This window comes from Bactrocera neohumeralis, chromosome 5 (genome assembly GCF_024586455.1).
Source record: "Bactrocera neohumeralis isolate Rockhampton chromosome 5, APGP_CSIRO_Bneo_wtdbg2-racon-allhic-juicebox.fasta_v2, whole genome shotgun sequence".
In the NCBI taxonomy this organism is placed as follows: Eukaryota; Metazoa; Arthropoda; class Insecta; order Diptera; family Tephritidae; genus Bactrocera; species Bactrocera neohumeralis.
The window spans coordinates 5,433,855-5,456,934 of record NC_065922.1 but is presented as its reverse complement, the minus strand read 5'-3'; the positions used below and the strand labels follow the sequence as shown (position 1 = coordinate 5,456,934).

At 35.4% G+C, this 23,080-nt stretch overlaps 2 protein-coding genes across 2 annotated transcripts; both read left to right on the top strand.

The window, feature by feature from the left end:
• Positions 1-6,593: 6,593 nt before the first annotated feature.
• Positions 6,594-8,788, top strand: LOC126758641 (uncharacterized). The gene is made up of 4 exons (XM_050472995.1): positions 6,594-7,195; positions 7,328-7,496; positions 7,767-8,084; positions 8,180-8,788. The coding sequence occupies exons 1-4, from the start codon at positions 6,825-6,827 to the stop codon at positions 8,591-8,593; spliced, it is 1,272 nt and encodes a 423-aa protein (XP_050328952.1). The 5' UTR covers positions 6,594-6,824; the 3' UTR covers positions 8,594-8,788.
• Positions 8,789-19,312: 10,524 nt separating this feature from the next.
• Positions 19,313-21,970, top strand: LOC126758645 (uncharacterized). The gene is made up of 4 exons (XM_050472999.1): positions 19,313-19,781; positions 19,916-20,084; positions 20,944-21,261; positions 21,353-21,970. The coding sequence occupies exons 1-4, from the start codon at positions 19,411-19,413 to the stop codon at positions 21,764-21,766; spliced, it is 1,272 nt and encodes a 423-aa protein (XP_050328956.1). The 5' UTR covers positions 19,313-19,410; the 3' UTR covers positions 21,767-21,970.
• The last annotated feature ends 1,110 nt before the right edge of the window (positions 21,971-23,080 follow it).

Below are 23,080 nucleotides of genomic sequence, written 5' to 3'. Positions count from 1 at the left end.
CACTAAACTAAGATAGTATAAAGCTCTAACAAGTTTAATGTACATATCTCTTAAGCCACTTAAGATACAACAACTCTTATAAGAACTTCTACCGACAGTGTGAAAATGAAATGGATAACCCCGCTCACTCCCCAAATGACGATACTTTTAGAAACAACTAAAAGCGCGATATATCAAGAAACATTAAATTTTACCACCGAGATGTGAAAATTGGACGATGGGTGTGGCACCGCCTACTTTTTGGTGAAATCCCATATCTCGGAAGCCGACTCGCCGATTTCGACTAAATTTAGTACGTGGTATTATTCATACATTCTTACGTCACAGTTTGAAAATAATCGAAATTGGACTACAACCACGCCTACTTCCCATACTGCACAATTTTAAATTCCACTTGATTCGTTCAGTTTCCTGTATATAAATCAAAAAGGAATTAATGTCTTTTGTGTGTGCCACCTTATGACCAAAAATTGTACCGAATATTTAGACCCCGGTACCTATAGTTGCCTTTTGATCGAAAATGTCGGCCAATGTGTGATATACATATGTATATAACTGCAATTAAGAAATAATCCTTCGCTTATAATGGTATGTCTGTATGTCTAAAAAGGCTTGAATCGGCCAAATACTTCCCTTAGCCCCCTTATACTTAATATAAAGATTTTCGAACTTCGAGCTGACTTCGTACCGCATATATCGGCCAATATGTGAGTTACATATCCCAATGAAAATAAGAGAACGTGTTTTATGCATAACAGTACCTAAATGGATAAATTTGAGCGAAAACTTGGCCCAGCCCCTATATAACTAATACCAGGATTTTCGAACATGCGGCTGGCTTTACTCTATATAATTGGTTTTACACCTTAACGTATTTCTCTGACTTTGATTCGTGCAAGTTGCAAGAGTATAAAATGTTCGTTTGCACCCGAACTTAGCCCTTCCTTACTTGTTAAGATATCGATTTGAAATTTTGCCCACACCTCTTTCTCCCTTTGTCCAGACTATAGCTATTTATCAAAATCAAATTCTTATACGAAAACTTTTTCAATTATGAAGAATAATCTAGTTTCGATATAACCGAAGTTTTTACTCGTGTGATATCTAATGGGTGTAAGGAAAGTTTAACAAAACCCCTTGCATACTTAGGAGATGTGACTTAGAAATCGTCAGTAATTACCGATACAACTAATTTCCACTTCTATAGAGACTTCAGTCTCTATAAACAGTTTATAAGGGCTATAAAGAGCTTTCGAATACTACGAATCTTGTGTAATTTTCCAATCATCTCATAGTGTTAATTTTACTTGTATTACTGTAGTCATAGGTGAAAAAAGTTATTATGGATTGCGATTAAATATAATAACTGTGAAGGTTCATACGAAACTATGAAACAAAGTTTTTAAATAAATCTGTTAACTACTACAGTATCGCGAATAAATAACTGCATAGAAAAGGGCAAAGTCAGCATTAAGTTTACCGTAAACATTGATAATTTACGTTATTAAAAAGCACCGAACAGATCAATGAATTTACATAAGGTATTTAACGTCAGAGCGTCAATTGAACACTGGTTAGTGTAGCATCATATACTCGTTCCTCGTAATCATAGTACTGAAAGGATAAACAGACTTGAGAGCCGCACAATTTTAAATGTATTAATAAAAAACAAATAAAACGCTATGACAGGTTATAAAGGGTGATCCATTTTGACGTTCTCCACTTATTTAAAGAAAAAACGCAGAAACTTCAAATTTAATTAATGTCTATTATAATTCGTCTCAGATTGTCCTGTTGAGTCCAATTTTCGATTACTCTTTCGAGTATTTCGATTGGTAACTGGCGAATGACACTCGTGATATTTTGCTCCAAGGCCTAAATCGAATCGAAGCGAGATTGTCCGCATAGGCTTCAGACTTCAGGAAAAAGTCTAACATAGTGATATCACCAAATTATCTACTCACCGATTTCAGGTATCAAATAGTCGGTTATCAAGGCGCGATAATGGTCGCCATTGAGGGCACTTACATCATTTTTGAAAAAATATGACCGATGATTCTGTAAGCCCATAAACCACACCAAACCGTTGTTAATTCTAAATTGAATGGCAGCTCATGTTAGATGTGGCAATTTTGTTTGTTTACATACCCATTGAGCCAGAAATGGGACTCATCGCTGAACAATACTTAGCTCGAAAACGTCGGATCTTCTTGGAACTTTTCAAGAGCCCATTCACCGAAGCGATGTCGCTTGGGAAGATCGGGAAGCGTCAGTTCTTGCACAAGATGTATTTTGTAGGTTTTCAATTTAAGATCTTGACGTAAAATGCGCCAAGTCTTTTTATACGTCAGTCCATGTTGCTGCGAACGGCGCCGAATCGATTCTCCACGGTCTTCGTGTAAACTCTCAGCTACGGCTGCTTTATTTTCTTCACTACGTGCTGCACGAGGTTTATTCGGTCGAATATTATCCTATAATGAATGCTGGATCTCAAGATGAGTGATGTTGTTGCGAATAGTATGCTCAGTAGGCCGATTATATATTTACCGTAAGTTGAGTCAAGCGCGCGAAACACATTCTTTACAGAACGTGAATGAAATGCCAAACAGTACTGAACAAAAATAACGTGACAACTTGACACGACTAACGCGTGACCTGTCCAAAAAGGCAATTAAAAACAATATACTCGTATCTACTTGGATCACTTGTTAGTTTTTATTTATAGGCCTTTTTATGATTTTAGAAATTCTTAAAAAAAAAGTAACAAAAAATATCGCCTCGTTATCTTTCTAGGGTTATATAACTCTGACATTACGTTGAAATTTATTGCAACGTCAAAAGGTTGTCACATGTTACGATCATAAGGAGTGTAAACAATCGAAACGTACAAAACAACGTTATGCAGGTAGTATAGAATATTAGTGGCAACATACTAGCTTAAAAGCTTTAAGATATCTTGCGCAGGAATTACTGGTCCGATTTTATATTCTTTACTGGCGTAGACACCGCTTAAGCGATTACAGTTGAAATTCCCTCATCCGAGGCTGTTTGGACTTTTTCAGGGGGGCGCTTTTTACGTGGCGGGTCCCAAACCCAATGCACAACCCTGTGGAGTGTTCTCTGTATTATAGACTCATTTAAACGACAGTGTACATTAGCATATATAATTTGGGTAATTAAATTTTTTGCAAATATATAATGAGTAACTCATCAAAAGCAAAGGCAAAGGCTTACAGGCAAATAAAATAATCAAGTGAGCAGAAGCGCGTTATATACATATATACTATACATACATATGTACTAACTACTTATAGGTGCATGTATAAGCACACCATATACATATGCATACGTATTACGAATAGGAGATACGAAAACAAAATCATTTTGTTTTTAAAAAATTGCTAAATTCTCAAAATTTTTATAATAGACCATGACGCAGCAAAATTCAGCTGGTTCGTAGTTAGATAAGTTTCCTATTGACATACTATATGTATGTTTGCTAATGCAAGTATTGCGGTTTTAATTTAGTCAAAATGAGGCAGCATTTTCTTAGCTTAAAAGCAATTCAACCAAGCCAAGTACTTCTGATATACTATATCAGAAGAATTATGAATTCAAAATATGCGGAATTACCACAAACGAAGAAGTGTGAAGCTTAAGGCAGACAAGATTGAACCCTGTAACCTAAAAAGTTACTAAAGCCACATGCTCAATATTTATATGTTAAGAAAGCAATGGAAAATAGTTTAGTTAGAATGTCTTTCTTCTAAGGTGCAATAAAATACAGGGTTTGTCCGGGAAGTAATAGGACTGATTTTCTTCCGCCGCGACTGTACTTCGGAGTGTACGCGCACCGACAGAATTCGGACCGTGCTGGGAAACCTGCGACTTCGACAAACACCGACAATGTGACTCGTGTGCGGAAAGTTTTGAACTCAGACCGTTAATTAAGTACTCGTTAAACTGCTTAGATGTTAACCAAGCCGGCAGCCAAACGCTTCCTCAACCGCCCTACAGCCCAGATGTGCCCCCCCGGACTTTTTTTGTTTCCTTGCCTGAAAAGGCCGATGAAGGGAAAGCATTTTGAGACGATAGAGGGGATCCAAGCAGCATGCACCTCGGCTCTCAAAGCTATTCCGGAGAATGTCTTCCGTAACGCCTTCAATGCTTGGAAATCGCGCAGCGCTGCATCGACGCAGAAGGAGCCTATTTTAAAAGTTTTTAAAGAATTATAACGATTGGTTGGTTAAATGTTTTTAAACCGACTCAGTCATATTACTTTCCGGACAAACCCTGTAGTTTAGCACAATAAAAGGTATTTGTAATATGTTTGTTTGTTGTATGGACTTGTCACACAAATTTCGCATATTTTATTCGAAGCTCGGTTTATTCATTCATAAGTCACAGTCATCGCTGTAGTTTGTTCTATGCTCTAAAGCTTTCGCTCTAAAACTATCACAGCTGCTCTGCGCTTATCGGCACATAAAGTGTAGTTGAAAGCTATGCACGTATTTGAGATGAACTTCCGACATTGTATCCGTTTGTAAATTTTTGTATGCGAACAAGTTTTGAGCATAATTATTTCTCACTCTTACAGGTCCTCACGGTTTCAGAGTTTTCACTCTATCACAAAATTACGAAATTGATATTTATTACGTAAGGTATTTCCGATATAAAACATGTCAGTAAAAGTTTCGCAAGGTTATCTCTGCGCGAATAAAAAGTGTTTTTCCAAAACGGATTTCATGATTCTCCACAAAATTACCATGGAATTGAAAGCTTGCAAATTTGTTTTCAAATAAACATAATTAAGATATGAGTAATCGGCAATGGCAAAAGTTTCATTATTAATTTCATTACTGATTTAAATCATTTGAAGAAATTGAAGCAATTTCATTTAACTCGAAATGATAATTATTTAATATTCATGATGACAGTAAACATCTGCGTGAAGTCAACTGATACTTAGAGCCTATCAAAAATGACGCGCACTCAATCTATAATTTTGCTATCTCACATACTCTTTTTAAAAATTCATATAATAGATATTTTAAAATACGTTTCACTTTCCATGTGTAATTGTCCAAGGCCCTTTTAATACTGTAAACAATTGACGACTGAAAGTAAAGCTAACAAGTTCGTCTAATTTTTGTGATTTACTATAACGATAAATTTGTTTTTTTTTTCTCAAGTATTTTTCTTTTCAAGAGCAGAGCTCTAGGTATTATAGTGAGCAGAGGTAAGTATTGAGTGTTGAAGACTGACTTTACATTAGTAGTTTGCCTGATGACGAGCTAAGTTTACTTTACAACTTAGTTTATATACATATAATCAATCATATAACGTTTTATTGATGGCCCAGTCAAGACTTATAGATAAAAAAGATTGAGGGTATAAAAGGGAAATAACTTTCTTCCTCACATTTTCATTGATAGAAATAATAATGAACAAATTATCAAACTTATGGATGTATGTGTATTGTTGATAAACCAGTTAGTTTTAATTGTCGCAAAGCACTTTAATTTGCGAACGTTTTCACTTGAGCACTCATACTCATAGTATATGTATGTATATAAATATGCGCACATCTATTTTCTAGTTAATAAATTAGCTAAAGCCTAATAAATCTAGTATTAAGTTGCTGCCTTTTTATCTTAACAACAGCAATTAATGAGAATGCTAATGCCAGATATAGTATACTCTTAGTTAATATACCTACATATGGCGTGGCTGTTTAACTAATTATAAGTCCGGTCTTCCTAGGCCCTTGTCAGTTAATGTCAGCAATGAGAAATCAATTTACTGAGCATCAAAGGCCGTTCCCGCTAGAATATACTTGTACTATATATGCGCATGTGGATATCATTCGGTTAGTCATGCATACGTCTCAGCAGTTACAACAAACATTCGTGATTATGACATTTAACATTTATTTTGATTTTACCTTCAGAGCAATTCTTATGTAAACAGATTTTAATTGCTTATAAAAATACTTATTAGTAAAATATAAAATAATTACTCTGCGTAAAAGATGCTGGAACAGATAAAGTCAAATAATAAGATATATAAGCACACGATTAACCAAATAACTGATAACTTATTTCAGAATTGCTTTGCATCGCAAAGTTAATGAGGGTGTGTGTGCGTACGCTCTGATGCCCCTGCGGAGTATGCCTGGGGGTCCGCCAAATCAGTAACTGAGGTTTGTGCTCGGTATACGAAGCAATAATACGCTTGATATTGCGTATAAAGCACAGCGTAAAGCAGTTAACAAAATTATCACTTCGAAATTAAGTAATAAGATACTATGGTATTTGAGTAAATAGAAATGAGGAATATTAGCAGAGTACTTGCTCTTGCTTGATCTACCCGTGTATGCGAGCATGATGTGGCATATTTTTCGAGTTTACGCGTATTCGCCGCACTATGTCACGTATGGAAAGTATTTATTGATGAGCGTAAGGTGCAATTTAAAAACCCACACAAAGCAAACAACATCACTGATAGTCGATCTACAATTAAGCAAACTCTGTCGAGCGCTCAGCTGCTCTGCATATTGCACTCGGCACTCACTAGTAGATGAGTAAAGCAAGTGCATAAGTGTGTTAGAAAGTTTCGCAAAAACACAAAGTGGCAATAAATGTCATGTTACCGCTGAATTTCAGGTGTGAATTTGCATGTTTATAAAGACGCAATATTAGGGCAACAACATTTCAGTTGATTCAATTCTACGGAACGTTACGGTTTGTGAGGTTCATTTGGTGCTATAAGCTGGTGTTAAATAAAAAAAAAGTTTATTTTCGAAAAATAAAGAAATTATAAAAATGGTTATAAAAAATCCGAACAATATATATATACCTGACTATTTGAATGAGAACTTTTTCTTGGCCGCACTCGAGGAAGGTTTGCGTGAAATCCAAGTGACGGTTAAAGAAGTAACTTTCGAATGGGGCAGCAACCCCGGTGATAATTACTGCTCACGCATCTATCGTGTCGCGGTCGCCTATGAGCGTCTAGTCGACGATGATGAGCCGCCAGTGCAAGAGCAACGGTCGTTAATCGTCAAAACTATACCGATTTCGAAAGACACACGTTTCCTTGAAGATGTTGGGGTTTTTCTTAAGGAAAAAATTACCTATTTGGATGTATTGCCACGTCTACAAATACTTGTGGATGGTCAAAAATTTGGTGCCTCGTTAGTATATCCAATAAAGTTCTAGCATATTTAACATTTTATTTATAAAACAATTGGATCGTTTAAAATGTTGCCACCTTTTCGGATACTCTATATAATTCTGTTTTTTATTATTTTTTTTTTTCTGCTCAGCTGCTATTATGCGATCAAAGCACCCACTCGCACTATTGTACTCTCTGACTTGAAACCCGAAGGTTTTGTGCTTGCCTCGCGACAGGACCAGCTCGATTGGGCACACTGCGAATTGATCCTGCAACAAACGGCACGCCTGCATGCCACTTCAATGATTTTAGCTCAACGAGTAAGTATATTGGAATGGCATACATTTTGTATTTTTCATACAATTAGTGCTCAGCTTATAATGAGAGTTATACAGAAGAAAGTTGTAAATATGATGTAGTCGTGTAGCGTTTCTTCTGTATAATTCAACAAATTAATGCTTTCAAGGAACATAGATTTTACGATATGCTCGATTTAGACACCAATTCGGTATTGCTCTAGATATTCTTGAAACGAAATACAAATAAGTTTGAAATATTGTGACAAACTACAATATGGTTTTCATTTCTAGGATCCCGACATCACCAAGCGCCTTGTCAATGGTATGCTGAGCAAGCAGACTATCTTAAAGAGTGATTCCTTTAAACTTATGTTCGGTGGTACCCTGAAGGAATTGGCTAACAATGCAGCCGAGTGGCCCGGTTATGAAAAGATCGCACAAAAATTGTACCATTTCCACGATAATTTCAAGCCCATATGCGCACATTTAGCAGATCGTCGTGAGGGCGATCGTATCGTTGTGATGAATCATGGTGATCTCTGGACATCAAATTTCATGTATGCCTATGATGATGCCAAGCAACCCGAGAAGCCAACGCGCGCTATTTTTGTAAGTTTTGCTGAAACCCGCAACTTTTTCTTCTGAAAATAAAAGTAATTAATAATGAAAATTAAGTGAATGACTTATGTTTTGTGAACTTTCAGGTGGATTTCCAACTTAATTTCTATGGCAGCCCTGCCTGCGATCTCAACTTCTTTCTCAACACTAGCGTACGTCTGAATGTGCTAAAGGATCGACGAGACGATCTCATAAATGCGTATTACAAAACATTCAAGGAGACCTTGGAATTCCTTCATTACGAAAATATACCGACCTTAGAAGATCTAAAATATGAATTGCGTGCTCGTGAACTTTACGGGCTTTTCGCTTTGTTTGGTTTTCTGCCCATAATTACTATGCCAAAGGAGCTATCCCAAGATAGCAGTATTGAAAATTTAGTAGATAATGAGGCCAGCCTTACAAAGTACAAAAAAGTATTTGCTCAAGAACGTTTAAAAAACCTGCTGAAATATGCTCTCAAGCGCTTGGATGATTTGGGGGTGTTGGACGAGTTTTAGTCTCAATTTCAGATTTAGTGCTGTGAAAATGTAAATGTGTATATATTAACATAGTACATAGAAAGCTTACATACATATATGGTGTTCTTTGCCATGACTATAATAAAGAAGTATCTTCTTAGTAATTTCACTAAAAATATATGTATATTTTGTATAACAAAGTGCATAGTTTAAATAAACGAAAATTTATCTAAACTTGGTTCTTTCAATACTTTCCTAAAATATTTCTTAAAAGTTTTAACTTGAACACATTTTGTAATATTTTCAGTGTAATCATTAACTATAGGTGGCAACTTTAACCAAAAATAAATAAAGAAAGTCCGGTTAATATTATCCACCAAATTAAGTTGAAAGCGGTCGAGTAGGTCCCGGAATATGGGCTTACAGCTCCTATAAACCCCTTTTGTACCATCTCGAAAAGTAAATGGACGTTATAAAGATTTGCCCTGAGCGAATCTCGTTATTAGAGCTTGAATGGTTTATGAGATATTTACATAAATCTTATTAGAGGGAGGAGCCACGCCCACTTTTTTAACATGCTCCTCCCTAATATATTTCGTTATGGTAAAAAGCAGTCTTGTATCTTATTGTGGAACATTGTTACGGCTCTTTATACGTTTTCCAGTAATGGCGTTTTAAAGGCGTGGTAATGATCCAATTCCGCCCATCTTCAATTCGAACTCTCCTTGGGTGCTAAAGAGCATGTGCCCCAAATTTTATCAATATATATCAATTTTTACTCAAGTTATTTCTTGAACGGACGCACAGACAGATAGTCACTCGAAATTCAACTTGTCTTGTCAACTTTATCATTTACTATTATACATACATACATATATATAATTATAATTCTATACCTGTATCAATTAGTTTTAAGTGATACAAAGAACCGTTACGTAAACAAAACTATTACACTGTGTAGCAACTGTTGCAACATGTTGCATAAAAATATTCGTGATACCGACACTAATGAAAAAAGTACAAGATAACATTTTGAATTTGTCTTCTTTGAGAACTATTCTCATACAATACATTTTATTGCTTATAGAAATACTTTCTAGTAAAATATAAATTATTACTTTACGTAAGAGATACTGATATAGATAACATACATACATACATATGTATATAATCACACATTTTGTGTGTGCACAACTGATAACTAATTTTAGAATTGCATTGTATCGCAAAGTTAATGGGGGTGTGTGAGTGCTTACGCTCTAGTGCCTCTGTGGAGTATGCTTGGGGGTCCGCCAAATCAGTAAGTGAGGTTTGTGCTCGGTATACGAAGCAACAATACGATTGATATTGCGTTTAGAGCACAGTGTAAACCAATCAGCAATATCACTGATAGCCGATCTACAGTTAAGTGCTGAACACATTGAGCTCGACACGACATGGCAGCACGACAGTGAACTGTAAATGGCGTCGTGAATCTTTCTACATGAACATTTGTAAGAAGGCAGCGACATAACAATGGCCGGCATGTACACAAGACAACACAGCTGTCCATTTTGCAGGTACACAATTTCGTTGTGACCAAACTAATACCTTTCTTTTCAATGAAATTTTAGTATTTTGTTCAAAGTGAAATTTTTTATGCAAAAAATAAGAAAACAGGTAAGTTTATTTGTTTTAAATTTTTTATTGTTATTACAAATGATATAATACAGCTATTTTATGCTTTTATTTGTAAAATAATGTCAGGTTTGTTAGAGCTTTGAATAATTTTGCATTTTACATATTAGTGGCATCACCACTCTACCTCATCTCTCTACTGTCGGCCTACTGTCGTTGGCAAATATAAAAATATATTGAAGTTAGCGAGAGCGACAACTGTCGGCCTGCAGTCGTGTAGTCGTGCAGCTGTCAAAATAACGGTGTAAGAACGTGACATCAATCATCGCTCTGTATATTCGCGAACAAATCGCTCAGTTTTTGAGATAACGGTAAAAAATTTTGCACACGTTCTTTTCTCCTCACGAAACTGCCTATTTGTTGGGACCAATATCGGACCATTATAGCATATTCTCGTAGCTGCCAACTGAACGATCGGTATCAAATACTTGTATGCAAACTTTTTCATTTGCCGACATATCTTCACAAAATTGGCGTGAGTTATTACCTGAGGCAAAAATGCAATCTCTAAAGAAATTGTTCAGATCGGATTTGCCATAGAAACTGAATGATAGGAAACAAGTTCTTGTAACGTATCTTTTTATTTTTAGCTCAACGAGTAAAGCCTATAATCGTTATTTTTTCGTTTCTTCTACAAAAACGTATAGTATAAGCAACAATATCATACAAACTACAATATCAGAGAGTTGTACCTTTAAAAATATGCTCGGAGGAAACCGCCGAGTCGCCCGGTTTTGAAAAAATCACATCAAAATTGCACAATTTGCACGATGATTTCAAGCCCATATGTGCACACTTAGATGACCGTCGTGAGGGCGATCGTATCCCTAACAACCCGAGAATCCAACGCGCACTATTTTGTGAGTTTGACTGAAATTCACAACTGCTTCTTCTTATTCCATCAATTCATTCATTTTTTATGTATTTTCATGTGGCAGCCCATCCTGTGTTCTAAACTTCGTTCTCAACACCAATGTACAACTGAATTTGCTGAAGGATCAACGACGGACGAATTTTAGCTTCTATGTCAGTTTTTGTACAACTACATTATGGGTACTTTGAACATACAAAAATATAGTATATACTACTATTAACATTGAATACATAAAATTTAAATAAAATGCCTCCAATAGAAAAATTTATGCTATATCTGAAAGTTATTTGACTAAAAATATTATGTATACACACAAGGTGCGTTCCAAAGAAAACAGGACTTAAAAAAAAACAAAACAAATGGTTTTTTTCGGCAAAATCAATTTATTTTAGTCAAAATAGTCTTCTTCTGCTTAAATACAGCTTTTTGCACGGTTCAAAAGCATATCGAACGAGTGTTTTAGCTCGTTTGTCGGTATGGCCGGTGCAAGCCTTTTGAATGGCCTCTACGTCTGCATAACACTTTCCTTTCATGGACAAATGCCTTTTTCCGGAAAAAGAAGAAGTCGCACGGTGCCATATCAGGTGAATACGGGGAGTGGTTAATGGTTGAAATGTGATTTTTGGTCAAATAATCGGTCAGAAGCGACGATCGATGAGACGGCGCATTATAGTGCAACAAACGCCAACTTTCATCTTCGCGATATTTGGACCGAATACGTCGAATACGACCCAAATTTTCGGTCAAAATGCGATAAATCATAGTTTTGGAGATGTTCAATTCCATTTTTATGAATTTCAAAGATGATTTCGTCTGATTTTTGATGAATACACGCACAGTTTCGTTGGAATTTCCGGTGATCACGGATTTTGATCGGCCCACATGTTGATCGTCATCGTGGTCCTCACGATCACTTTGAAAACGTTGAAACCGCTCGTGCACTCCTCTACGGGAGAGGCAACCATCGCCATAAACTTGTTTCATCAATTGAAACGTTTCGGTAAAAGTTTTACCAATTTTAAAACAAAATTTAATGTTGACTCTTTGTTCGAAGCTCATTTTCGTACCGATAACACAAACATACTGACACTTAAAACGCAATAACTTCACTTCCAATCAATGAAATGTCATGAAATTCTCACTGGACAATCAATAAAGATAGCAGATAGATAGCACTACCAGGGGGCGCTAGATTCAAAATGTCCTGTTTACTTTGGAAGACACCTTGTATATATATAAATACCAACAACTTACATTGTTTCCTTACCTGTCCCACTTATACACGCATATCTTTGTTTCTCATAATTTGCTCACTTGCTAATTGATCTTTCTTTAATCACTCCTTAAATAAAATATTCGCTTTCTCTTAAATAATACAATAACAACAACAGTAAAGATTTGCACTCATTAGTTTTAAGCCGACATAAAATGAATACCAAAAATGTATGTACGCGCATAACTCAATAACGCCTGGACCAATTTGGCCAATTCTTTTTCTTAAATGTTTGTTGAAGTTCAAGGATGGTTTTTACGGCGAGAAAAATTCGAATAGTTTCCGGAAAACCCCTAAAAACAGCCCTTTTCTTTTCCCCATACAAACGTTACAATAAATATGAATGTTTGTTTGTTAGTAACACTAAGAGAACGGTTGAACCAATCTTAATGAAATTTTTAAAGGTTGTTTGTTGTGGATCGGGAAAGGTTTAGAAACAAAATACCTTATACTTTTCATGAGGAGAAGTCGGAAAATTGGACAATTCCAAAAAGTAACATTTTCCATACACATTTTTTTCAATTTTTGTTTGTTTTGTTTTTCAATATTTTGATTTGTAAATTATTTGAATCGTTCAATTGCGGTCGCTTACTTTTTTATTCCGGCTATCCAAAGGAAAAATTATTGAAAATTATTCAGTGAAAAACTTTATGTATGTTTGAGACGATGTGATCAATTACAGATTGAAATTTGTTACGAAGCCACGAAGAGGTGGCGCTAATATTGGTCGGCGTTCTTTTTGCCATCAACGTATGGCAGCCCAAAGAAAGGCAAGAAATACTCCCAAAATGCGATGACATACGTGCGGAATTATGGATCGCGGTCAATCAGCTAGCGATCGTAACGATATCACAGCACGACTTTTTAAACAATAGCTGCGATGTTTTATGGTCTTTATCTTGAAGCAACCTATGGTATACATACATATATGATGCTGTTAGATGCTGAATGTGTTCTGTTGAGTAGCAAAAAAGAGATTTGCCACACACACACACATTCTTCTTTGGATGCGGATGGTGATTACACCAGATCAAATTGATGAAATCATTTCAGCGGAAATTCCTGATTCAGAGATAGATCCAGAATTATACGAAGTGGTGAAAACCAATATGATTCATGGACCTTGCGAACCTTACAATCCCACTTTGGTTTGTATGTTTGACAATAAATGCACGAAACACTACTCATGTGCTTTTCTTTCGGAAACGGGAATGGGAAATGATGGATATTAACTGTATCGGCGTCACTCACCAGACGACAATGGCAGAACATTTAGCATTTAGAGGCGTGAATATCGACGTTAACAACACATCGAAGTTGACAACACATGGGTCGTACCATATTCGCCCCTTTTGTTTAATTCACATTCAAAACTCATGTCAATGTTGAATATTGCAGATTGGTGTAATCGATCAAATACGTTTGCAAGTACGTCACCAAAGAAAGCAATTTAGCGGTTATTGGCCTTGAACGATATGAGATCAGCAGTATCAAATGGGTCGATATGTGAACTGCAATAAAGCGCTTTGTAGGATATTTACTTTTGCAATTCATGAAAGTTTTCCGACTGTTTTGCGTCTCGCGGTTCAACTTCATTTAAGTCATCGCGTATTGTGAATGGTACAGTGTGTGCAACATTTTGAGAAGCATGCCAGCAGTAGCATTTGCTGGAACATGATAATCACTGGAAACAGACGAAGGACAATGCGATAGTACTTCGCATGCCACTGAAGTTCGCATACTTTTCGCGAAGATCATTTCGACATATCAGCCTTTAAATTCGCGTTAATTATGGGATACGAAAAAATGACATTGCCGATGACATTTTACATTGTATTCGCTAAGAATTGGAAATGGGCAAATTTCGGTTGATACTTCCAGTGGTTTGATATCAATTTCACCTCCCTTTTGTCAATTCACTTCAACGGAAGATGAACTCATCACGAATGTTTATCCGAACATTGGCCAAATTATCGTAACTGCGATAGCTTGAGTGCACGAGCAATTTTAGCTGCCAAAATTACCGATGTTAGTGATTTAAACTGGAAGATTCAAAGTCAAGTTCCGGGAGGTTTGCGCTCATATAAATCGATCGATCGTCTTGACAAGGAAGACGAAACCGTAAATAATCCAGTGGAATTTCCAAATTCTTTGGAGAGCCTTGGTATGCCCCAGCATCGTTTGCGTCTCAAAGTTGGATCTGTCATTATTATGTTTCTCAATCTTCATGCGCCGAAACTGTGTAATGGAACCCGAATGATTATGACGTAGTTATCGAATACAAGGGACAGCCATTTCAGTTCAAACGTATTCAATTTCCAGTAAAAATTGCCCTTGCGTTGGCAATCAACAGGACACAAGGAAATCGGGAAATGCTATGTTTTTCACACGGCCAGATATATGTGGTGTGTTGACGAGTTGGAAACCCATTTTCTCTATATATTTACGCACCAGAACAGAAATCAAAAAATTATGTTTATTAAGTTGCGCTACATAAAAAAAATTTAGAAAAATCGTAAATAAATCATTTTCGACAGAATATAATTTCAACTTTTTTTCATTTCAAAACACATAATTTCACGCAGGGCAACGGCTGCGGGGTCAGCTAGTATTTAATAAAAGCTTTACCTTTGCACACATTTTGTAATATTTTCAGTTTAATTGTTTGCGATAGGTGGCAACTTTAATCGAAAATTGCAATATTTTGCTACATTCACGGCAAGTGGCAACCATATTTCAAAATATATTTCAATAAAAACTTCTGAAAAACCTTTTGGAAAGCTCTCAGAGTCAAAATAGTTTTGGAGTATCTGAGTGATTTATTTCTAATAACTTTGAGTCGATGCCTTGTAATCTTAAGGAAGTAGTCAATAATAAGGCACCACAAGCAAATATATTCTAGGATTATTTTGGCCAATTTCGAAGAGTTAGATCAAATCACTAACAGACTTAATAATAAATTTGACGGAAACTAAAGTGCTTTCCGACTAAATTCTAACTTGAAGTTATACAACGACCAAAACAATACCTACTTGACATCCGCCAGTCGCTTGCAATACCGCAATAAACCGCAGCTTATTGCGATGTCGTGGCTTAGGTTTTACTTTATTTTTTCAAAGCAATAGCTCGGCTGTGGTAATAAAGGGCAATGCAAAACTTAGAGTATTTTTTTATAGTTTGTATAGGGAGTCTATTTTTGAACACAATTCAGACTAGTAACCAATAAAATATAAGAGAAATAGACTTTGTCCACACAATAAATATGTCATAATTACATTGTATCCTACAATCTTTTATAAGTGACAATTAACTTTGTTGTTTTATCCGTGCGCGAACGAGTTCAACGAGTAATAGAACTGAAACTGTCGCAGCTTCTCTGTGCTTACCGCTATATACTTATGTATGTAGTTGGAAATCGTATTAGAGATGAATTGCCGTGAACACTTGCATACTAGTTTCGAGCTTGCCTGTAGAATGCAGTAAATTTTTATTCACGTAGATCTTCGCGGCTTAAATTGGTTCTATTTATAAATTTATTGATTTAACTGGGGATTTAAAATGCATTTCCGATATCAAGCACGACAAAAAAGTGTCGTATAAATCTGCACGAATAAAATGTGAATTTCCAAAACAGATAGCGCGATTTTCTAAGGAATTACAATAAAAGTTAAAGCTATGTACAAGTATCGGGTAGATAGATAGATAATAGATCTAACATCGTTTGTCAACTGTAAGAGTTCATCATTCTTTTAAAACATGTATGGTAAATAATTTTAACGGGAAGTAAATCTTACAAGTGCCCCAATTTTTCACTTGAAGCAAAGTTTTTTCGGAACTTTTTTCAACCTGGTGATCCATGTTAATCTATTAATCCCGCTCTTGAAATTGTCGCATATATCTACATACTCATTTCCTTCAAACCGTTCTCGCGATCTAAAAAGGATCTCTTCTGCATGAAGTTATTATAAAGTATCGCACTCGGAGAGCTCCGGCAATATTTCTCACAACAATTTTGCTCTTATCTAATAACATACGGAGTTAAAGACGCTATTCTTTGTAGGCGTCATGATTAAACTTTTCCTCGGTCTCGATTCCTTTTTAGGTACAATGGTTGAAGCATCATTAGGAACTCTGTAATACGAATGTTTCCAAAATCGTAGTCAGGATATTTTAACGAACATTTTTATAAAGTTGTTCCTCTCGCAGCCAAAGTCTATTTGCACCTTTTGCAGTTGATACTTGCCGTTCAGGTAAAACCTTCATCCATATCCGGAACAGTTTGCGTTAAAAATTAGTCTCTTCGCGTTGAAATTGCTGTATTGCCCGAACAATGACAGGGTCAACGTCTTCAGGTTATATTTTCTATAGGTTTGTTTCGCATGGCTGAATACCCATGTTGCCTGACTGCAGTCTTAATAACTCTGCTTCAGTAAACAAAGAAAATAATGTGACGAATGTGACAAAATACATTTCTCCTCACAGCCTCCATATTAAAAATAGTATCGGTATCAATGTGCTGGAGCTAAATGAGTCCCTGTGAGTTAGGAGAGGGCACAATAGACCTAAGGTCGTGGTGCATTCCTCAATTATATAATATATCTATCTATCGGTATCTTCTTCTATAGGCAACAGTTGCGATCGGAGAGAAGTTTCCCTTCTGGTCAACTCTAGATCAATCAACTCACCTTTTATTCTTGAATTTTATACGCCACCAATGAACATTTATAGACTTTTGCTCTATACAACCAATCTTTCCATAAAGGTAAGAACAAGTACCAAGGTATTTGGTTTTGCTTCCTTCATCACTTTTTCAGTGCCTTCACTGACGTCTGTATTGGATTATTTAATCATCTATTCTCTCTTGAGAACTGATCATTTTATGCGATCCCGTTACCACCTCAATGCTCTGTTGTGTTCATATCTTCTAAGGTTGATCATGTTTGGCAAAGGCCTAACAAAAATGTAATCAACAATATTCTGTATATTTCCGTGTATCCCCAAGAATTCGTCTAATCTTTTATGACCGAAAGAATGAGAATAAGTGAAATATGTAACATTATGAAAGTTCATCAGTTCAAATGATTATCCATTTGTTATTAATATGGCGACACTATGTCCCAATCACGCTTCCACAAAAGCTTGGTTCGTCGGCAAACGTCTTTGATTGCAATGAAACCTCTGAACAGCAAAAGTTCTCTCTATTATGTTTGCTTTGCTTTGTACCTTGTTAAAAACTTTCTCAGCTTCCAGTTTCTGCAACTCAAAATTCAGTCATAATGTACCGCCCTGTACCACCTAAAGTCATAACGTACCTCCCTGTACCACCTAAAGCGCCAATCCAGCTATTACTTATTTCATTAGTCAGTTTAAAAATTCAAATTTTATTACCTAAAATTTATGAGATATCTCCTACAGTATTTGCAATTATTTCCTCTAGTGTAGTACTGTTATTCATTGTTATTTCAATACTACTTTTCTAGGCATTTTTGTTGTTGTTCTACTCAAAGTCAAATATTATAATATATAGGCAAAACCTAAAAGCCTTCATACAAACATGTCGGTGAAGCAAATAACAGCATTTTAAGCAAGTAAGAAAGATTTAATTCGATCAAAACGGAAAATTTCATACACTTGCAACTTTCCAGTACGAGAATCCTAATATCGGTTATATAGGGTCTAGAGCAAGTTTTCACCCGATTTTATTTTATCTATTTTAGGCACAAAGTTGCACCGTTATTAGAAAAACATCCTCCCTCAATTTTATCAATATTGCTCACATATTTGCCGATATTCTTCTTCTTCTTCTTTACTGGCCTAGAAACCGCTTGTTTTCATCGTCCTGCACCATATAGCAGGACGGGAATAATGAGTGACTTATACAGTTTAGTTGTTATTCGTGGAGAGAGGACTTTACTTCTCAATTGCCTACTCAGTCCGAAGTAGCACCTGTTGGAAAGAGTTATTCTGCATTGGATTTCGAGGCTGGCATTGTTGCTGTGGCTTCGAAGTTATGACTGTCAAAAATGACGTGTGAGTGCAACGACTATTTGTTTGATGATAGGAGATATTTCGTCTTCCCCTCGCTCACTACCAGACAAATAACCGTTAGGTGAACAAAACTATTCTATAACTCTGTAGCAACATGTTGCAAGAGTTTGGTGTACAAAACTATTACACTCTGTAGCAACATGTTGCAAGAGCATAAAAATGATCGTTAAGGGTATAAAGGGAGTAAAATTTCATTTTCTCATTTTCAAAATATTTTGCTAAGAAAACTAATAAATTATAACGATTCGCACAATAAATTTGCAAATATATGTCTGTCTGTGACAGAACCAGTTAGTTTAAATTATCGTGAGTTTACAATAAATAAATTAAACTAATATTTCTTTTTCCTAATAAATGTAAATATATTCTTAATTAATACACGAATAGCTAGCTGTCTAGTTGTAGTTTTTTCTTTAGATACTTCTTATCAAATATCTAGAGTGCAAATAATGGCTGTTAATTACTTAGAAGGCTAATAAAGACCGATGGCGATTGTCAGTTTATGTCAACTATAAAACTAATAAAAAAAGCACTTGCTCTTTTTTAATCTTCAGATGTAATGTATTTAGCCAATTTTCGAAATATGCGATTATTTCCTGCAGTTATATCAGATTGGTAAATATTTATGAATGAACATGAGATGCAATATAGGAACCCACACAAAGCAAACTATGACAACTATAGCCAATCTACTGCTACTTCATGAGCGATTGAGCGTTCGACAAATCGCTCATGAAGCAGCACTCACACTCGTTAGATGAGAAATAAGAAAGTTTTTCTATTCAACAATGGGGCAAGGAATGTTACCGCTGAATATTAAGTGTGAATTTGCTCGTCTATTAAAGCGCCGCATTTGGCCAAGAACATGTTAGTTTAGCGAGTGGCACAAAACGTTCCGGTGTGAGTTGTTCGGAGCTAAAAGCTGTTGTAGATAGAAAAATAAAGCAAAAAAGCTTATTTTGGAAAAATAAGCAAATTATAAAAATGCTTATAAAAAATCCGAATAATATTTTTGTGCCGGATTATTTGGATGAGAACTTTTTCGTGGCCGCACTCGAAGAGGGTTTGCGTGAAATCCAGCTAACGGTAAATGAAATAACTTTCGAATGGGGCAGCAACCCCGGTGATAATTACTGCTCACGCATCTATCGCGTCTCAGTCGCCTATGAGCGTCTAGTCGACGATGATGAGCCGCCGGTACAAGAGCAGCGTTCGTTAATCGTCAAAAGTATACCGATTTCGAAGGACACACGTTTCCTTGAAGATGTAGGTGTTTTTGTTAAGGAGAAATTGGCCTACTTGGATGTATTGCCACGTCTACAAATACTTGTAGACGGTCCGAAATTTTCTGCCACGTTAGTATACCCAATGAAAATCCGGAAAATTTAATTTTTTATGAAATAATATTTTTTGAATGTTTTTAAATGTGTTGTGGTTTTTTCGGATATTCTAAATTATAATTTGGTTTTCTTTTTGGAACTCTGCTTAGCTGCCTTTATGCAGTCAAAGCACCCACTCGCACCATTGTGTTTACTGACTTAAAACCCGAAGGATTTGTGCTTGCCTCGCGACAGGATCAGCTCGATTGGGCACACTGCGAATTGATCTTGCAACAAACAGCGCGCCTACATGCCACGTCAATGATTTTAGCCCAGCGTGTAAGTATATTGAAGAGGCGTAGGTAATCATTTTTTTATATCATTACTGCTTGGTGTATAATGCGAAATAATCAAAAAACGAGCTTTATAAGAGCTTTATATGAAAATAAATGTGAGACTAATTTTCCAAGCCAAAATATTTCTCATCACGGCTTAAAGTTTTAAGTATTGATATCAACTACACTTTATAATGTTTGATTTCGCTTCGGATGCTAGCAAAGTTTTCTGGCTACCTTTTAAAAACTAATGAATGGCAAAAGGTGGTTACATAATTTGTTTAGTCATAATATAATATACATCTTATTCAACTATATTTAGCTCACATTTAGATCTTGCAATAGAATTTTTTTTCTACATATATATATATATACATATATACATTAGGGTGATTCAAAATTTTTTTTTTTTTTTCAATTAGTACTCGCAAAAATAAGTTCCTAGACACCTCTAAGAAAGCCTCTCCAAATATGAGTTTTTAATTGTAACGGGAAGGTCCTCCGCCTAACGGTTTTCTATTTTTTCTTATTATCAGATAGAAAAATTTATATCTCGCTTCCAACTACTTGAAAAAATATCTTGTTAATTAGGTTTTGTAGGAAATTGAATGCTCTAAAATATGGTCTCTTATGATTTTTTCGTAAACCCAACCGTTTAAAAGATATTAACGGTTGAAATTTGACTATTTTTGGAAAAATTTTTTATTTCTTATGAATTTTATAACTCAATGAAAAAAAATTATTATGAATAGATTTTTGGAGAGGCTTTCTTAGAGGTGTCTAGGAACCTATTTTTGCGAGTACCAATTGAAAAAAAAAAAAAAAAACTTTTTGAATCACCCTAATATACATATTATCTATAGGATCCCGATATCACCAAGCGCATGGTCGACGGTATGCTGTGCAAGAAGACTGTATTAAAAAGTGATCTTTTCAAAAATATGGCTGGCAGTAGCTTGAAGCACCTGGCCTACAATGCAGAAAAATGGCCCGGATTTGAAAAGATCGCACAAAAATTGCACTATTTTCACGATAATTTCAAGCCCATATGTGCACACTTAGCCGATCGTCGCGAGGGCGATCGTATCATTGTGATGAATCATGGTGATCTCTGGACAACAAATTTCATGTACGCCTATGATGATCCCAAGCAACCCGCGAAGCCAACGCGCGCTATTTTTGTAAGTTTTACTGAAACCCGCAAATTTTTCTTCTGGAAATAAAAATAATTAATAATGAAAATTAAGTCATTCATGTTTTATGAACTTTCAGGTGGACTTCCAACTTAATTTCTATGGCAGCCCTGCCTGCGATCTCAACTTCTTTTTCAGCACTAGCGTGCGTCTGAATTTGCTAAAGGATCGACGAGACGATCTCATTAATGTGTATTACAAAACATTCAAGGAGACCTTGGAGTTCCTTCATTACGAAAATATACCGACTTTAGAAGATCTAAAATATGAATTGCGCGCTCGTGAACTTTACGGGTTTTTCGGTTTGTTCGGTTTTCTGCCCATAATTACTATGCCAAAAGAGCTATCAGAAGATAGCAGTTTTGAAAGTTTCTTTGATAATGAATCTGTCCGTCTAAAGTACAAAAAAGTATTTGCACAAGAACATTTGCAAGCGCAGCTAAAGTATGGACTAAAGCGCTTAGAGGATATGGGTGTGTTCGACGAGTTTTAGTTTCTCTTTAAAATTTAGTAGAACAACATTCTAGATGCTGTGAGCATATACATACATAACTATGTAGATATTAATATAGATCCCAAATAAAAATATTATGCTATGTCTATGTCTAAAAATAATTTCATCTAAAATATGTACATACATATGTATTGCGTGTAAGCAAATAGTATAAATAAACGAAAAATTTTCTACAGTTAATAATTTTCTAAAGTATTTCTTAATGGATTTATCCTAGAACACATTTGGTAATATTTTCAGTTTTATTTTTTTATAAAATTTCAAAATAAGTTGAAATTTCTAGAAACCGTTTCGAAATATTCAAAGTAGTTTTGTAGTGACGACCTTCCAATGTATTTTAAGGGGTTACATGGGTTTACGGGTTTCAAAAAATCGATCTTTTTTATTGTCTTATTAAATTGTACAACACCTCTCGAATATATTCCTAAATTTTCAAGTTGATCCGAGTAATAGTTTCGGAGCTACAGCCTTGAGACCTTATGCACTTGTGTCCCACTTTTATTGTCACTCGAAACTGTCTTTTTGAAGTCGGTTGGCAAGAACGAGAACTACTTATCCGATCTTTTAAAATTTACACAGATTTTTGGGATAAAATTCATAAAGACTTGGGCGAACGATTTTCTTTTCAATTATAACAATTTGAAAATAAAATGCAGCGAAATTTTCACTGAAATTTTCATTTTTTGTAAAAATGTCTGCCAAAAATCCAATTTTCGGTTTTTTTCCTTCGGCCAAGTTCTTCTTAAAAGTTTTAACATTAATGTTTTCCCCTTCAGACGATCCTGTAAGGAGTTAACCTGCCAAGACGAGCGTATCTTTTTTCCGAGAGGTCACCGGAAATGGTGTCGCAATGGCCAAGTTTAAAATATTTTTTTTTTAAATTTTCAGATTTTCTTTGTTATTGGTGTATGTTTGTAACAGTAAAACGAATTTAATAAAATATTTATATTTTATATGAGAAAAAATTTTTGAAAAAAGGCTGTTTTTTACTCGAGAAAATCAATGTAACCCCCTAAGAAAGTAAGAAAGAAAGACTTATTTAGATCTCGATATTTATTTGGTAAATTTAGAAAAGTTTCGAAGCAAATTACTATCGAACGCTATGAGATGAATATATCTAGTTGTACGGATCTTCAAAATGTTTTCAATAAAAAAATGCTTAAAGGAATTTAAAACTTTTGCAGATGCGGCAGCACTACCATCTTAAAATTTTTAGATATCGTAAAATTAGTATCCGCCTAAATTCTCGTTTAATGGTATGCAACGACCAAAGAATAAATTTTTTCCAGTTGC

Excerpts from the sequence above, each read along its gene's own strand:
- LOC126758645 (XM_050472999.1), top strand. The coding sequence starts at position 19,411 with ATGCTTATAAAAAATCCGAATAATATTTTTGTGCCGGATTATTTGGAT. Across the intron at positions 20,085-20,943 it reads CAATGATTTTAGCCCAGCGT|GATCCCGATATCACCAAGCG; the intron begins GTAAGTATATTG and ends TATTATCTATAG. Across the intron at positions 21,262-21,352 it reads AGCCAACGCGCGCTATTTTT|GTGGACTTCCAACTTAATTT; the intron begins GTAAGTTTTACT and ends ATGAACTTTCAG.
- LOC126758641 (XM_050472995.1), top strand. The coding sequence starts at position 6,825 with ATGGTTATAAAAAATCCGAACAATATATATATACCTGACTATTTGAAT. Across the intron at positions 7,196-7,327 it reads GGTCAAAAATTTGGTGCCTC|CTGCTATTATGCGATCAAAG; the intron begins GTTAGTATATCC and ends TTTTCTGCTCAG. Across the intron at positions 7,497-7,766 it reads CAATGATTTTAGCTCAACGA|GATCCCGACATCACCAAGCG; the intron begins GTAAGTATATTG and ends TTTCATTTCTAG.